We start from the raw sequence: 18090 nt of genomic DNA, 5'->3' as shown, positions 1-18090 counted from the left end.
ATTAGCATCAAGCTAATTGTAAACTGAGGTCACTCACTCATACCTCACACCAAACTTCATGACAGTGCATGCTGAGTCTGATCACTTTTAAAGCACATTTATGATCTGGGTAAAATAACGAAGCTTAAGTAACTTATAGCAGTGGCAAGAAAAGCCAAAATTCTTAAAGTCCATCAACCAAAATGAATTACTTCTAGGATAATAAAACACTTTGAGTTAATGGTTATAACTGATTCTGACTAAAGGAATACAGTAATTATTCACATGGTATAAGATGTATTATTTACTTATTTGTCCACTCAGTAAACATTTATTAAACATCTAAGTGCCTAGGAACTGAATAGGAAGTACTGAAAAGTATACTTCAGTCATGATTACATTTAAGGTGTGTGTGGAGGTAGGGGGTGTTCTGTGGGTTTTGTTTTAACTACGAACACTTATTTATTGAGTTGTTGCTGTGTCTAATGGACTATAAACTCCGAATCCAGAAAGATCCTTCATTAGGTGAATCACTGAGCAAGAATTAGAGGCCGAAGTTCCAGGACATGAGATGCCCTACTTCGACTTGTCACTATCTCCACTGCCCCTTCCCTGGTCTGGGCCACCGCCATCTTTCACATCGAATACTGCAGTTGCTTTATAACTTGCATTCCTGCTTCGACCACCATCCTCTGCACAGCAGCTAGAGGGATTGTTTGAACTTTACGTGAGCCAGATCACATTACTGCTTTCCTCAAAACCCTGCAATGATTCATCTTACCCAGAGTCAAAGTCCTTATGGTAGCCCACCACCCCTCCCCATTTCTCTGCTTTGCCCTGTCTGCTCCTTCCCCTCTCTGCCCTCCCAGCCTTCTCCCTCTGCCTGTGACACTCTTGCCTAGAATCTGCATGACTACTTCCCTCCTCTCCTTCAAACCTTTGCTCAAATAAAGCCTGGGCTGATGACCTCTTCTAGAATTGCAACTCATTCTGCCTCCACCACTCCAAGTATTCCAAATCCCCTTCTCCCGGGTCTACCTTTCACCTTGTAACATACAGTATAATTTCTGTGTTACATTCTTAGCTATTGTCTGTTTCCATAAAGGTAAGGATCTTTGTTCACTGATGCCTCCCACGCACTTAGGATGTGCCTAGTGTGTGCTGGAGTCCTGGAAGTAGCTGTCGGGTAAATGAAAAGTGTCGTAGGACTGGAGGGTGGAGCCTTGTGGAAGAGCGCAAGTGATGAGGACACAGAAGGAACAGATAACTTGGTTTCTTTGTGTCAACCTGTGACACGTAAGCTTGCACTCCAAGGGCCAGCTACAGGAGGTCTTAGAGGTTTAGGGAGGCATGTGGCATGATCGGATCTCCACTTAGTTCTCCTGCCCCAGAGCAGAGAGCAGACTGGGGCGGGATAGGATCGGAGGTGGGAGCTCAGGTGGTGGTTCCGCAGTGTTCATGCTTATTACTGTTTTTATTCCTCAGAGTACCGTGATGGTCACATAGTCTCGCAGCTCTCAACCAGGAGTGATTTTTGGACGTTTGACATTGTCTGGAGACATTTTTGATTGTCGCAATTGCAGAGTTGCGACTGGCATCTGTGGATAGAGGCCAGGGATGCTGCTAAAAGTATTACAATGGACAGGAGAGTCACCACAACAAAGAATTACCCGGCCCCAAATGTTGATAGTGTTGTTGTCAAGAACCCTTGCAGAGAACATCCAAAAGACCAACTCTCAAACCAGAGAACACCCTTGTTGACGACAGAAGCAAAATAAGCACATCCTATTCTCTGGTCCCGCGGGTGGCTCCATTACTCACCTCTTGACTCCTTGCGACTGTCACCACTCTCCCTGTGTGCCCACCGCTTTTCTTTGGGCATGCCCTTCAGCCTCACTGTTCTGTTGAGAAGGTGGAGGAACACTGCAGAGGCCCGTGCCTCGGGAGCTGGAGACAGATTGGCAGCCAGGAGATGTGGTAGCGTTGTGTGCTCAGGTTCCATGTGGGACATGGTGTCTGGGCTGCTGGCCTGGCTTGCTGTGTAGTAATTCCCCTGTAAATACCCCTCCTGAGCCAGCCTTATGTAAAAGCTAGCCTGGATGGGTTCCCTCCCTGGGTGGAAGGCCATGGGCTTGCCTGTGTGTTCTCATCTTCTGATGTCTCACTAGGCTTTGTGAATCTTTCACAGTTCCTGTGGCTATAGGATTTTGAATCCTGTGGAGTGAGTTTTGAAATAAGCAGAGATTTTGTAAAAAGAAACCTTCCCTATGAATTCTGCTGGAGATTCTCAGGCAGGGAGCCTTTGTGAATAGGAGCAGCAGGTCATAGGCAGTCTGCACTGAGGATGACCTGCAACCCCAGCCCTGCGACTCTCCCAGCTCAGGACCAGTGCTGAATGCCCACTCTGTGGTGGCCTTTGTGGTACACACTCTACACACAGGATCCCATTTAATCCTCAAACTCCCCTGGGGATCCCCTAGCAGAGAGGCTTCTCAGGCCGAGATCTGGGCAGTCACACAGGGCCCCGTGCTCACGAGGGCCCTGTGGTTGGTTGCATGCTTTGCTGTCACTTCCTTGGAATTCTTAATCATTTTTTAGCAAGGGGCCCCACACGTCTGTTTTGTACCAGGCTCTGAAATCATCGGTGTTTATGAATCCCTGGGGAGATGTATGTCTTTCCTCCTGCATTTCTTTCACATTTCCAAAATCTGTCTTCAGCATTACCCTTAGGACATCAGAAGCCCCCGCAAGGCTTAGAGCTCCTGTGCCCAGGCTCCAGGCTCCCTACGTGGCCTCAGCCACACCTTCCTGAGGGGCTGCAAGGGCAGGGGGCTTTGAAGGTCTCTGCTGTCTTTTCCACATCCTCTCCCAATACTCCCTCTTAAGTCTGGGTGAAATTACTGTTCCTCTCTCTCTTGTTCTTACTATCTTTTACCTCTCGCACTCAAGGCATTCCCTGGTTTTGCATCCTTAATAAAGTTAGGTTTACAGGGGACAGCTACAACCGTGTCTTGTTTCACCTTCAGTACTATGTCCTGGGCATACATTCACAGAGACAGGAAATACCTTTGTGGGGAACGGTATTAATGCCACACTTGAACTGCCTGAATCCTCATTTTTTTTCCCTATTGCTTGCTTGCTCTGTGACTTGAGGCAAGTAATACAAACTTTCTATACTGTCATTTCCTCATTGGTTCAGCATGTATTTACTAGCCCCATCGAGGGCCCGGCGCTGTCCATGGGATTAATGATAACACCACCTTCTAAGTACACATGAGCATTCACAGGCACAGGGCTCGGTTATGTTGGTGAGGATGCTTACTGCCCACCTGCAGGGCTTGCTTGTTTAACTCAAAGTCGACTTCTCAGAGATGATACTGTCTTGGTCGTCATTTGCTCATCATCCTTGGGCTTTCCTATCCAGTGGGGTAGAGTTGGTCAGCATGTGACTGAAGAACCACTGCGTTAGAATCAGCTGGGGACCTGCCGGGCACTCTGAATTTTCAACAGTCTGACATGTGAGAACATACTAGCTGGAGAATGGCTTGAGCAGGTGGTGGTTCTCAGCCCTGGGAAATTAAAAGTAATGAAGTCTTGCTCTGCTCCAGACCAACTGGGAGGAATATCTGGGAGGGGCGCAAGCATCTGTATCTTTTAAATGCTCTCTCTGTAGATTCTGGTGTACACCGAGGGTTGGGAACAACCGTGCCTGGCCCTTTACCATATCAGGCCCTTGGAACACGGGTTTTAAGAACACTGTTAAGTACGAGTCTCTCCCTGCTTTCAGTTTTCCCTTTTGGACCAAATAATTGGGAGAAAAGGCCATTTTCTTCCCCAGATGGTTTGTTCTCTTTGTGTACTGGAACATAGCCTTTTCCTCTGCGAGTCTGCAGTGGCAACAGATCAAAATTATAATAGCAAATGACAAAAACTAAGTTGTAACATAAGGCAGAGTAACTAAGACTCGAGGAAAGGTCCATGGGACACTCCATAGTTCCTGGCACTGCCACCTTACAGGGCTCGGATGTGACCGCACATACAGGAAGTTGATCTGTGCTGAGATGTAAACTTAATAAAATGATCCTGGCACAAAACCCTGTGGGTCAAAATAATAGCATAACATATTGATTCATTCCTCAGTGCCAGACACTGGCTCAAGTGTTGTTGCATTGAATTCTCACAATGCTATGAAGTGTGAGTGCTAATATCTCCACTTTACAGATGGAGGAACTAACGATATGAATGACTAAATATTTTACCATGTCACACAGCTGGCAAGGGCTGGTATATAAATCCAGTTCATATCTTTAACTGTTGAAGATAAACTCACGGTAGAAAATAAGCAATGTCCCTTAGTAATGAGGTCTGATTTGATACTCACAGACTAGAGCTCCCCATTGCCAGGCTTCAGGACTATAGCAGAGGGGATTGGAAGGATGCTGTCTATATTCTCTGGTCTGAATATAAAATCAAGGCCACAGACTGGTGAGAATTTGGTCTTGGCATTAAAGGATTTTTTGGTTTAGATGGGTGGTTTGCTCTCTACTGCCATCTGCTGGTTCTCTGTACCAAGCACAGACCCAAGTTCCACGTTTCTCATCACAAGTGGCACAGGGCATGGTGCCCAAATGTGGACACCTCATCTGTGTGGTAAAATGCCTTCAGTTCATACCGTCAAAAGTAACAATGATGTGTATTTATCCAGAAAAGAGAACTTCTGTGGTTTTAAATAATTAGGATGGTTTCTCCTGTTTCTCTTAACTACTGTTAGGTTTGTAACCATATTCCAAATACTAGCTTATGTTTCTCTGACTCCCAGAGCAGAATATAAAGGAGTGTAAGACAGCTTTGTTGCCTTCTAATGCTGCAGCTGCCTTAGCCAGCCCAACTGGGACATCATGATTACCTTTCTGTTTTCTGGGTTTGTGTCAGAAGTAAAAAAACTAAGCCTGGATAGACAGGAGAATTGAATTAATGCCAGAACTTTGTGCCATTCACCAAGGTCTCACCAGAAGGTTCCCAGAAGAGACTGTGTGGTTCCCTTTACCACTCTTGCATGTAGAAGAACAATTAGGTTTAAAAAGGATGGAAATGGGATGTTACTAGGAAACATGAATATGGCTTTTGACCCACCGATGTCTTCCTTTTTAAAATGGTTATCTTAGGAATGAGAGTGACCTGGTATTGTATCTATCGCCTGGTGGACACGTCCCATGAGGTCAACTTGTCTGATGTGACAAAAGACAATTGATGTGTTTAAAGAACTGAGTACTTATGGAGAGACCCAGTTGCTCTCTGAGAGAAAATGTTCACAGCTCATAAAGTTGATACTGTAAGCAATGAAAATGTAGCAACTCCTTCTCTGGTTCTCTTCCCTTCCACCCATATGTAGCCAGAAATAATCCTTGCTAAGCTTCGCCCTTACGTTGGTTAGTTCAGTGGAACCCTTTTTCAAATGAAATCGGAGATGGTGAGGTGCCGAGGGAAATACAGCAGTGGGATCTTCAGACTCCCACCTCTTGCTGTCCCATTTCCTGGCCCTCTCCTTGCCAGGACCCTGGCACTCTTCTGAGGAATGCAAGAGCTCCCTGGATGTGGTCCGAAAAACACTGAGTGCCATGTGACTTGACTGGTTCATTAGTCTGGACGGCATTGGAAGGTTCATCTTTGTTTCTGAGCCTCTTAAAATTGTTTTAAAGAGAGTATATATAGATATATACTTAATGTCAATATTTAATTCCAGGTTGTGGGTAGTTATAATAATCTTTTTTCCTTGATGAATTTGTTCCCCCAAATAAGGTTAAAAAATAGCAGGACAATAAATACAGTAAAAAAGTAGTTTATTTAGTTTTTGCTCATGTTGGAATATCATTAACTCTTTCCTTCCTGATAATGCTGAAGAGTACAGCATTAAAACCTTTCTGTAATAAAGCATAAATGTATGCTTGACCAAATACAGCTCCAGGTCCTTGGGAGGAATTCAAGTCATTTGGCCTTGAGAGACCAGACATGCTGTTGGAGGCCTTGGGAGAATTGGTGTATTCATGCTTACAATGAATCCATGGATTCCAGGCCTGCCTGGAAAAGGGCCATTGTCTTTAAAACAATCAATGGCATTATAAAAGGACTATGATCTGAATATTTAATAACAGTTAAAATATTATAACATATCACTTAGATGTATATGTCTGTGTGTATACAGTGTATGTGTATATAGGTACACATACACATTTGCATCACTTTAGTTGTTTTTTGATGCATGGATATCTACTTACATATGTCTGGCCCCTTTTAAAATGTAATCTTCATTAGGACAGGAGCCTGTCTTGTTCACTGTTAAGCTCCAGTGTCAGGCGCAGAGTAGTGCTGAATAAAAATTTCTGGAATAAAGGAATGAATATATCCCTTCTTTGAATATTCTTAGTGAGTAACAGGGGTGGTATCTTTTATTTCTTGGCATCTCCAAGGACTCAAATGTTTGATTCTGATGTTTTATTTCATTTGCTCAGTAATTCTTTATTGAGCGTCTACCACATGACAGTCACAGTGCCAGCTACTGAGGATACAGCAATAAATAAAACTGATAAAACTCTCTTCACAGACCTTTTATTCTACTGAGAGGAAGCAGACCATAAATACAGTAAAAGTAGATAGTTTTTTGCTGATGTTGAAATACCGAATCTCCTTCCTTCCTGACGATGGCGAAGAGCAAAGCATTAAACCCTTTGTGTAATAAAACTAGATGATGCAAAGCCTGCTGGGGAGACAACTAATTCAGCCCCTCCTACCAATCCCCTGCAGGAACTGAGAAAAACACCAGGGAGGAAATGGGAATATGTTGACTCATGAGTGGTAATGAAACCCCAAAAAGGGTAGGAAAGAGATCAGGACAAAGAGGGGAGCCAGTAGCAACAGGATCGTGGGAGCAAGGCCGTGTGGTTCTCTGCTGCTGAGCTGCATGCCCTGTCAGCTTGCAATGACATCCTGATGTTTGTAGTGGAGGATTTCAAGTAATTGATCCTGAACTAGTGTTGCCAAGGTGTCTCTACTCCTCCCGGCGGGAATAATGCATCTGCCTGTGTGCTTTCTGCCGCCATTTCAAGACCTGTAGCAGTGAATTCAGAGCAAGGAGTAAGGACAGTTATCTCATGTATTTGTTTCAAGCTTTATGCCTTGAAAAACTACTTTCTCTTACTAAATGCATTATCTCATTGGATCCTCTCAAGACCACAGTGAGGTGATTAAGATGAAGATTATAGTTAAGGTGTCCATATACCCCAAATTACCCCTTCTGTTGTCCCAGCATCCCAACTGGCTTAGTATTTGTCTTGGCTTTTTTTTTTTTTTTTTTAAAGACACTATTATTGCTCTGTTGCCCAGGCTGGAGTACAATGGCACAATCTCAGGTCACTGCAGTCTCTGCCTCCCAGGCTCATGCCATTCTCATGCCTCAGCCACCTGGGTAGCTGGGAATACAGGTGCACGCCACCATGTCCAGCTAATTTTTCTGTTTTTAGTAGAGACGAGGTTTCACCCTGTTGGCCAGGCTGGTCTCAAGCTTCTGGCCTCAAGCGATCTGCCTCCCTCAGCCTCCCAAAGTGTTGGGATTACAGGCATGAGCCACCATGCCTGGCCATTTTTTTTTTAATAGACTTTATTTTTTAGGGCAGTTTAGGTTCAGAACAAAATCGAGAATGTATACAGACTTACCATATACCCCTTCCTACCCACAACACACATACATAGCTTCCCTCAGTATCAATGTCCCCCACCAGAGTGGGACATTGTTCCAGTGGGTGGATCTACCTTGACATGTCATTATCACCCAGAGGCCGTAGTTCACGTTAGAGTTCGCTCTTGGTGGTGTACGTTCTGTGGGTTTTGACAAATGTGTAACGACATGTCTCTACCATCATAGTATCCCACAGGATAGTTTCACTGCCCTAAAAATCCTCCATACTCTGCCTGTTCATCACTCTGCCTATTCATCTCTCTGCCCCAGATTTTTGATTTTGCAGCAAACAGTTTTTAGACTTTTATAATTGAAAATATTTTGATAGAACTATTTAGTAGGTCTTTCAACATAGGAAAGCTATTCCTTAGTCAAATACTTTAAAATATTATGTAAATTTAGTTTTAGAGCCTCTTAAAGGCATTCTAATTGGAATGACAGGTTACATAGTCACCATAATTATAGTCTACATCTTAAGGGGAAAAAAATTGGTCCCCAGCAAGGAGGGAACATTCCTGTGTCTAGCCAGCTGGGCCTAGAGCAGGAGTAGAGCCTGGGTCCTCGAGCTTCTGGTACTTTCTATCCCAGAGACATGGTGCCTGCTGGGGAGGCAACATGGAGCCCATCACATCCTGGCCTTGTTTTAAAGTAGTTAGGAAAGTGATACTGCTTCGGTATTTCTAATTCGGATTAGAAAATTCACTGCCTAAACAAATAACAAACCCGGTAAGGAATGGAAAAGACTGCAAAAAAATCCAAGAGATTGAGACTCAGGCAAGTGAGGACCTGCCTAGGGAGGATGAAATAGTACTACTGAGATGGAAGTGTGGACTTTAAAGGAGTACTATGCTTTTGGAGAAGAGGCTTTTGGAGAAGATTCCATAAATTAAGTCAGTGAAGAATAGTATTTTCATTGATAAATATTTGATGGTATTTTGAGACTGAAATTGGAATTTCATTTGCATATTTCTGAGACATGATGCATCTGTTTATTCCATAGGATATTCTAGATTCTGATCAGATAATGTATTAAACTTGTTTAATATGATAATCATCTGTTCTGTAGTATCACCTACATATAATTTTAACAGTGTTATTCCTAAAAGTTGAACTGATTGTTTCATAGCAAATCAGAAGGAAATTATTCTGAAGGTTAGGTTTTCATAAAGACCAATTTATCATCTTATACTTACTTTAAGATATAGTATTTAAAATATATTCTCCTGTTGAAGACCAGCCTGGGCAACACATAGCAAGACCTCATCTCTACAAAATAGAAGAAAATTAGACTAGGCATGGTGTTGCACAGCTGTAGTCCCAGTTACTTGGGAGGGTGAGGCAGGAGGATCACTTTGAGCCTAGGAAGTTGAGGCTTCAGTGAGCTATTGTGCTACCACACTCCAGCCTGGGCAACAGAGTGAGACCCTGTCTCTAAAAAATAAAAACAAACAATCCTGCTGTAGAAACACATAGTTATCCTAAGTCCAGGAAGAGCAGCCGCTCTTTCACAAACTAGATCACAAGGGGTGGAAGAAACATCCAACACTTGTAAGAAAATAACACAGAATGGGCCAGACGTGATGGCTGATGCCTGTAATCCCAGCACTTTGGGAGGCCGAGGCGGGTAGATCATGAGGTCAGGAGATCAAGACCATCCTGGCTAACACGGTGAAACCCCATCTCCACTGAAAATACAAAAATTAGCTAGGCGTGGTGGTGAGCACCTGTAGTCCCGGCTACTCGGGAGGCTGAGGTAGGAGAATGGCATGAACCCGGGAGGTGGAGGCTGTGGTGAGCGGAGATCACGCCACTGCACTACAGTCTGGGTGACAGAGCAAGACCATCTCAAAAATAATAATAACACAGAATGGTGGCAGCGTTGATTCTCTGCCTCCAGGAGTCTTTAAGATGTGTCACATTTGATGCTATCTTGGTTAAAGGGCATTTACTTTAGGTTTTGTGTGTGTATGAATAGCATGAAGATTTGCTTCTGTTTTCCTTATTTTTGTCAGGCCTCTCTATCCGGAGCGTGTGCTGGAAAGCAGACCGTCTTCTAGCAGGAACCCAGGACAGTGAGATATTTGAAGTGATTGTGCGAGAGCGAGACAAGCCGATGTTGATCCTGCAGGGCCACTGCGAGGGTGAGCTCTGGGCTCTGGCCCTGCACCCCAAGAAGCCTCTGGCTGTGACAGGCAGTGATGACCGCTCTGTCAGGTGAGGCCCCACCGCTGTCACCTCTCTGACTTCTTTGAGATGGATTTATTTGCCCAAATTTGCTTATTAATAGTAGGATAAAGTGCAGAATAGAACCACACAGTTTCCAAATGAAACGTTAAGACCTTTAGCCCAACAAGTGGGTTTTTGGCATTTTGCTGCTGCTATTGTCTTTCTTGGCTGCATCTTAAATCATGGAAATGTTTTTTAGAAGTGAAAAATACTTGAATACTGGTGAGGCTGGCTTCCAGTTCTTTCTATTTGAAGATTTATGAGCTAAGCACACTCATCTGTGATGAAACCATGTTGTCCCCTCAGTGCCTTTGGTCTTCTGCAGGGGCTGCATGGAGATTTTACTATTTGGTTACAGACTCTCTCATTCATCATCATTAGAACTTAAATTCTGATTCTCAAAATTGTCTTTAGCACATGAGTAAACTATTATTTTTTTTTAAAGTCTCAGATGAAATTTTGCACCACATCATCACATCAAAGAATCATGGGGCCTGAGAAAATAGTTTACTCAGAGCCTCCAGCTTTCTTGCTGTGGATCATTTTATTCTTTTGAGAGCACACTGGCTAAAACGAGCACAATGACTTATGATTCCAGTATTTTTGTACCTATTAAAGGAATGAATATACGACTTAAATGTTTGAGATGAAGAATATTACCCCAATTTCAGTATGTTATTACTTAGTGCTGAGCTTTAGATATGCTCAACGACAAACAGGCCAGAAGAGGGAGAGTGTGAGAGGAACAGACTGATCGATGAATTGAATGGCTACTGCCTCTGGGTTTTAATGGCTAAAATAGAACAATGTAAACTGGACTAAAGCTCACTACTTCCCACCTCCCTTATTTTGTATGTTTATGAGGCTAATTAAAATACAGTTAGTGTAGTCATTCATTCTATTTTTTTCCATCTCTACCAAGCATGAAAACCTCATTGATCTAAAAATCAGTGAGAACAGCTAAAACAACTATTGTTGTCTCCTTGTGTGACATAAACGGTTATTTGGTTTATACTTCACTTGACTCACTTCCTCCTTTTCTGTTTTTCTCTTTCTCTTAGTCTTGAGTTTTCCCACTTATTCAGACACCTGTGAAACTCATTCATACCCATCCAGAAAGAAGTGATTTCAAGGAAGTCCTTCGCTTTTATGTTTTAGCAATTGTTGAGTCTCAGAATTGCAAACATCCCTGAGGAGCCCTGACTGCCAGAATCTTATTCCCTTTAGTCATTAATTTGACTAGAATCCGTAATGCATTTTTTTTTGTTGTTTTTTTTTTTGTTTTTTTTTTTTTTTTTTTTTTTTTTTTTGAGGCGGAGTCTCGCTCTGTCGCCTGGACTGGAGTGCAGTGGCCGGATCTCAGCTCACTGCAAGCTCCATCTCCCAGGTTTACGCCATTCTCCTGCCTCAGCCTCCCGAGTAGCTGGGACTACAGGCGCCGCCACCTCGCCCGGCTAGTTTTTGTATTTTTAGTAGAGGCGGGGTTTCACCATGTTAGCCAGGATGGTCTCGATCTCCTGACCTCGTGATCCGCCCGTCTCGGCCTCCCAAAGTGCTGGGATTACAGGCTTGAGCCACCGCGCCCGGCCCCGTAATGCATTTTTATACAAAGTATTAAAATTTAGGAAGGCTGAAAGTCATAATTTCTTGAGAAAGATGAGCATGGTAACTTTAGAAGGATAGTACCATTTACTGAGGAGTGATGGTTTCTTTACTAGTAAAGCAAGGGTTATATTGCTTAAAATAGTACAAGGTTGAAACAGCATGAGATCATGCATAATGGATGAGGTATTGAGAACCTACTCAGCTTGGGTGGGTCACGGTGGCTCACGCCTGTAATCCCAGCACTTTGGGAAGCCCAAGCGGACAGATCACGAGGTCAGGAGATCAAGACCATCCTGGCTAACACGGTGAAACCCCGTCTCTACTAAAAATACTCAACAAAAAATTAGCCGGGCGTGGTGGTAAGCGCCTATAGTCCCAGCTACTTGGGAGGCTGAGGCAGGAGAACGGCGTGAACCCGGGAGGCAGAGCTTGTGGTGAGCTGAGATCGCGCCACTGCACTCCAGTCTGGATGACAGAGCGAGACTCTATCTCAAAAAGAGAAACAAAAGAACGTGGCTGGGTGCAGTGGCTCACGCCTGTAATCCCAGCACTTTAGAAGGCCGAGGCGGGCGGATCACAAGGTCAGTCAGTGGATCAAGACCATCCTCGCTAACACGGTGAAACCCCATCTCTACTAAAAATACAGAAAAATTTGCTGGGCGTGGTGGTGGGCGCCTGTAGTCCCAGCTACTCGGGAGGCTGAGGCAGGAGAATGGTGTGAACCCGGGAAGCGGAGCTTGCAGTGAGCCGAGATGGCGCCACTGTACTCCAGCCTGGGTGACAGAGCAAGACTCCGTCTCAAAAAAAAAAAAAAAAAAAAACGTACTGAGCTCAAGGCTGCACAGTACAGGCTGCCTAAGTACTGGTAAGCTATTTACTGTGCAGCTCAGCATCATAAGGGATGTGCCCCATCCCTTCTGATGGCGGAATGCTTTGAGAGAAACGGTGCTGCGTGTAACTTACTCTTGTCTATCTGTTGCAGAGCTCTAGGTTCTCAGTCTGCCAGACACTAGTTTGTGTTAAGAGAAGACTATCTTTAAAAAAGCACTAATTGATGGCAGTCAGATACCACAATTACAACCAACATGTAAAGCCTTATTTGTATCTTCAGATGTTTCATTGGGTTCACTCAGTTTGGGGTGCCTGGATTTAGGTGTTGTGGAGATGGGAACGCGTGCTGAAAGCTGTGTTTGAGCTGCACTTGCCCCTTGTTTGCCACTTCTCCAGCAGTGACTGTGCTCACTGGCCAGGAGTCCTGTGAGGTGTCCACCCCCATAAAAGTGGACCCATTCACTTGGGCGCCCAGGGATCTTGTGAGGAGCAACAGCAGGGATATCATTTGCTCTTCTTCATCTCGGACACATTTTCTTCCTAGGAAGGCCAACAAATGCAACATACATTTTAATCTGTGTGTGCTGAAATAACTGTTACTAGAAAGCACTTTTTTATATTTACATACATGTATAGTTACATTGATTATGTATACTGATATGTAGATATATATTTATATTGAGAGATATAGATTTATGTTGATATAGATTTATGTTGATATGTATTTATATTGAGAGAGATATATATTGATATGTAATTTTTTTTTTTTAGACGGGGCCTTGCTCTTATTTCCCAGGCCAGAGTGTAGTAGTGTGATCATACCTCATTTTGCAACCTCGAACTCCTAGGCTCAAGCTATCTTGCCACCTTAGCCTCCCAAGCTGCTGGGATTACAGGCATGCCTCACTACACCCAGCTATTTTTTAAATTTTTTGTAGAGATGGAGTCTCACCACGTGGCTCAGGCTGGTCTCGAACTCCTGAGCTCAAGTGATCTTTCCTGCCATGGCCTCCCAAAGTGCTGGGATTATAGGCATGAACCGCTGTGTTTGGCACATACTTTTTAAAAAGCTAGTAATAATGGCATCTTATCCTATAAGTACTTTTTAACATGTGTGTGTGATGAACAACCCTTGGTATACATAAAGGACAACTTTTAATTTCCGAAGTGAAAGTAATATTTTGTATGAAGTAATATTTAATTTTTTTTTTTTTTTTTTGGGAGACAGGGCCTTGTACTGTCACCCATGCTGGAGTGCAGTGGCAGGATCAGCCTTGAACTTCTGGGTTCAAGTGATCCTCCTGCTTGTGCTCCTCAAGTACCTGGGACTGCAGGCATGCACCACCACATCCAGTTAATTTTTGTATTTTTTGTAGAGTCTGTGTCTCATTATATTGCCCAGACTAGTCTTGAACTCCTGGGCTCAAGTGATCCTCCCGCCATGGCCTCTCAAAGTGCTGGGATTACAGGCATGAGCCATCATGCCCAGCTTTAAATTTTTTTTGTTCTGTGAATCTCAAAATCTTTGAAAATGTTATCTCATTTTATAATTCTTGTTGGTCTCCTTCAAATAATGAAAATGACCCAAAGATGCACTAAAACACCTTTCCAGACTCTCTGACAGGCCATGATAAAGGGCTGTGGTGTGAAGTTCTTGTCTTTTCTTGTTCCTGTTGGTGTGGTGAGCAGGCCTTCTTGCCTTGGGCTGGCCGATGACCATGGGAAGTTGGTTTTGTTTTGTTTTGACTTCGTTCTTGTGCCTAGGCTGTGGAGCCTGGCCGATCATGCCTTGATCGCCCGCTGTAACATGGAGGAGGCGGTTCGCAGTGTAGCTTTCAGCCCCGACGGATCTCAGCTGGCCCTGGGCATGAAGGACGGCTCTTTCATTGTTCTCCGAGTCAGGCACGTACTGATGTTGAAAATGGTATTTAGAAATGCTCTTGTGTTAAATGTTACAATTTTCCTGGTTAATACATGCCAGGACCTTAGGAAAAATCCATTTACCCATTCAAATAGGAATACTGTAGATCTATGATTCCCTATCTGTAATTCCAAAGTCCTAACACTCTGAAAATACAAAATTGTTTGATAATTTGGCAGCATAGTCTAACCCAGCAAACTGATGTGAGGTTGTTTATAATCTAGTACTCTCTTAGTAGGAATAATCATGCGTCATGTGACTTGCTGCAAAATTGCTGTGTTTAATACAGATTGCTGCCCCAGCCCCCAAAGGGGATGTTACATCATATATTGTGTATGAATCTTTCTAAAATCTAATGAATAATGAATTCCCAAGCACATCTAATTCCAAGGGTTTCAGATAAAAGATTGTGGGCTTTGTAGTAAGCCAAGAAAAGAGGAAGAAAGAGTAAAGCAGCATCCAGCAGCACCAGATGTTTAGAGGTGAGCTTTAGTAAAAGATTTCTTCTACCCGTAATTGATATTAAAATGGAATATTTCCTATTTACTAACATCCTATATAATTTTTACTGGAAAAAATTATGACCCACCCTTGTAATTCCTCTGAATGCATTTGTTGTTCTCTGGACTTGCATGCTTTGTAATTACAGAAAAGAAATACAACTGTAAATTAAATATTGCCCGCTTTGCACAGAGAATTCTCCGTAGCTTTGATTGGAGAATGGTCTTAGCACAGTTTATTACACTACATTCTCAATACGAACCACACATAAGTCATTACTGAACTAGTGAACATTTTCTTTCTCTGCTTAGTGATGTGTGAAAAGATGGCTAAGTACCAGATTTCTTTTTTGATGGACTTCTCAAGCCTCCTAACACAAACACACACACACACCCCCACACAAATTTCCAGGCACTTATTTTATGACATGATAGTACACTATAATGCTATTAATAAATGATAGCAGGTATGAGGGACTGTTATGTAGAACGGTTATTTGGAATTCTTTATGCATTCAGTTTTTTTGGAGTTGATGAAGCCATCTTTACTGGCTCAGGGGACCTGCTAGTCGTCATAATCCTGTCTCACAGTTGTAGGAAAAAAACAACCCCAGTGAGCTTTCACATGTGAGCAGAAATTCTTAAAAGAATTTGGTCAGAAACAAAACAAAATATTCCAGTGACTCACTGTATTCATGACTGAAATGTTTTAAATGATTACATCACAATTTAACATTTAAAAAGGTCATTTTCTTCAGCTGCTTTTTTGACTTGCTCTTTTTGTGACAAGTATCAAGCTTAACAGTCACTAGTTTCTTAAAGTGTAAAAAAGATGATTTGTTTATGTTAACCTTGATATATTCTACCTTTCTCCCTGGCGTATTTTTAAAACAATTTGACAAACCCCAACTTTTGAAACAAAAATTTTAGGGAAAAATAATATGTAGTTAAACATGAAAGCAAATATGCATTTATTTTATAAACTTTAAAAATTGATACATAATACACATATTTTCAGGGCACATGTAATTGCATACATTCATATAATTTGTGAAGATCAGACCAATGTAATTGGGCTATCCATCCCCTTAAATATTTTTTTCTTTATGCTAGAGACATTTGAATTATCTTCTCCAATTTGGAAATGTATGATAGATTATTATAACCTATGGTTACTCCACTTATCTATCAAATGCTAGATCTTACTTCTTCTGTCAAACTGTGGTTTGTACCCATTAATCAACCTCTCTTCATCACAAATACGCACTTTATTAAATTTTTTGTTTTTACTTTGGAAGCCCAAAATATCATTAAACTGTTTGTTATTTTCCTATTTCCTAAAATGCCATAAATCTTAAATAATACTATTTTATACATTTCCTCAAAAGTTAATCCTTTAATTCCTGCAGGTTTGGTTCTCTTTCAACATACTTCTTTTTCTGACACATATATTTTAAAACTTGGATTTTCTACTTGTGGATTTGCTGCTTATCATTTTGCTTTTTATTCTTACAGAGATATGACAGAAGTAGTTCACATCAAAGATCGAAAAGAAGTCATTCATGAAATGAAATTTTCTCCAGATGGTTCTTACCTTGCAGTGGGATCCAATGATGGCCCAGTAGATGTCTATGCTGTTGCCCAGAGGTATAAGAAAATTGGAGAATGCAGCAAGTCCCTTAGTTTCATCACGCACATTGACTGGTCCTTGGATAGTAAATACTTACAAACTAATGATGGTGCAGGAGAACGATTGTTCTACAAAATGCCATGTAAGTCATGTGGAGGCCTTGGATGTTTCTGAAAAGCAAAATTTTGAACCAGGTGAAGGAAATACAGGACAAGTGTCTTGGCTCTTTTTGAATTTGTAAAGCAGGTTTTCTGATTTTTGCTGGAAAGCCCCCCCACCTCAGGGCAAGGAATGTTTTCTGTCACAAGATCACGAATCACAAACACTCAAAGGAAAGGTTGATGAGTTAGAACGTGTTAAACTAAAAATTAGTGTACAATAAGGGAGACCATGAAATGAAATTTTAAAGACAAGGCATAGACTAGGCATAAATTCTTGTCATTGTTATAATGGACAAAAGATATATACAAAGAATGCCTAAGGATAAGGGCAAGGGGAAAAAAAACTAGAAAAATAGGCAAATCTCGAATAACCAATAAACAACTGGGAATCAGGGAAATGATAATTAAAACAACAGTAAAGTACCATTTTACACTATTTAGATTGGCAAAAGTCAAATGGTGAGAAGAGGGGAAATGAAACCACATATACTGCTGGTGAGAACATGCACCAAGGCATGTGCACAAGGATGTTTGTTCTAGCAGTGTTTGTAATAGCCAAAAATGAGACACAATGCCTAAATGTTGACCAGCATGAGGAGAGTTAAGTTAAATGTGGTGTAGTCATATAATGGAATACTTCAAAGAACTTGAAAAAATTAAACTAGAGCTACTTGCATCAGTATGGATATATCTCAAAAATATGCTGAGCAGACAAAAGAAAGTTGTAGAATGATATATAGAGTGTATGGTCATTTATATAAACTTCTAGCACATGAAAAAATTCTGTGTTTATGACCATATACATATGTAGTAAATGTTTTAACAATGCGTGGGAATGACAAACACCTCATTCAGGGTGTTGGTTACCCTGAGAAGCAGAGATGATCTTGGAAAGAATAACCCAGTGGGGCCAGGCATGGTGGCTCATGCCTGTAATCCTAGCACTTTTAGAGGCTGTGGTGGGTGAATCACTTGAGGTCAGGAGTTCAAAACTAACCTGGCCAACATGGTGAAGCCCCATCTCTGTTAAAGATACAAAAAAATTAGCCAGGCGTGGTGGCGGGCACCTGTAATTCCAGCTACTTGGGAGGCTGAGGCAGCAGAATTGCTTGAACCCGGGAAGCGGAGGTTGCAGCGAGCTAAGATTGCAGCACTGCACTTCAGCCTGGGCGACAGAGCGAGACTCCATCTCTAAATTAATTAATTAATTAATTAATTAATTTAGAAAAACAGCCCAATGGATTTTAACTCTGAAACATTTTCTTTAAAATTCTACTGTGATAAAGATGTAATGTTAAGATGTTTTGAAGCTGTGTGGTACAACACTTGTACACTATAGTAGTCTGTATAATTTTCTGTATGCTTCAAGTATTTCATAAATTTTTTAAATAGAGAAAATCTGAAACAACTGTAGAACCAACTTTCAAGTATTTGGATGTTCATGACCTGTTTAGTTCATTAACCAAGTCTTTTGCTTTATCTGTTATTTCTTCTTTCTTCCTGTT

General features: G+C 42.0%; 1 protein-coding gene and 1 non-coding gene across 2 annotated transcripts in view; both read left to right on the top strand.

Moving 5' to 3' along the window:
• EML6 (EMAP like 6) overlaps positions 1-18090 on the top strand; it is a 255024-nt gene that overhangs the window by 115191 nt on the left and 121743 nt on the right. The window contains exons 8-10 of the mRNA XM_033175697.1: positions 9724-9925; positions 14138-14275; positions 16310-16566. Coding sequence (XP_033031588.1) covers positions 9724-9925; positions 14138-14275; positions 16310-16566 — 597 coding nt within the window. The remainder of the gene's footprint in view (positions 1-9723; positions 9926-14137; positions 14276-16309; positions 16567-18090) is intronic.
• On the top strand, positions 16637-16698 carry LOC117063126. Its single transcript, XR_004428743.1, has one exon. It is a non-coding gene; the product is annotated as a U7 small nuclear RNA (small nuclear RNA).

The sequence above is a fragment of the Trachypithecus francoisi genome, unplaced genomic scaffold (assembly GCF_009764315.1).
Source record: "Trachypithecus francoisi isolate TF-2019V2 unplaced genomic scaffold, Tfra_2.0 Lachesis_group17, whole genome shotgun sequence".
NCBI classification, from domain to species: Eukaryota; Metazoa; Chordata; class Mammalia; order Primates; family Cercopithecidae; genus Trachypithecus; species Trachypithecus francoisi.
This window is presented reverse-complemented; position numbering and strand designations above follow the sequence as displayed.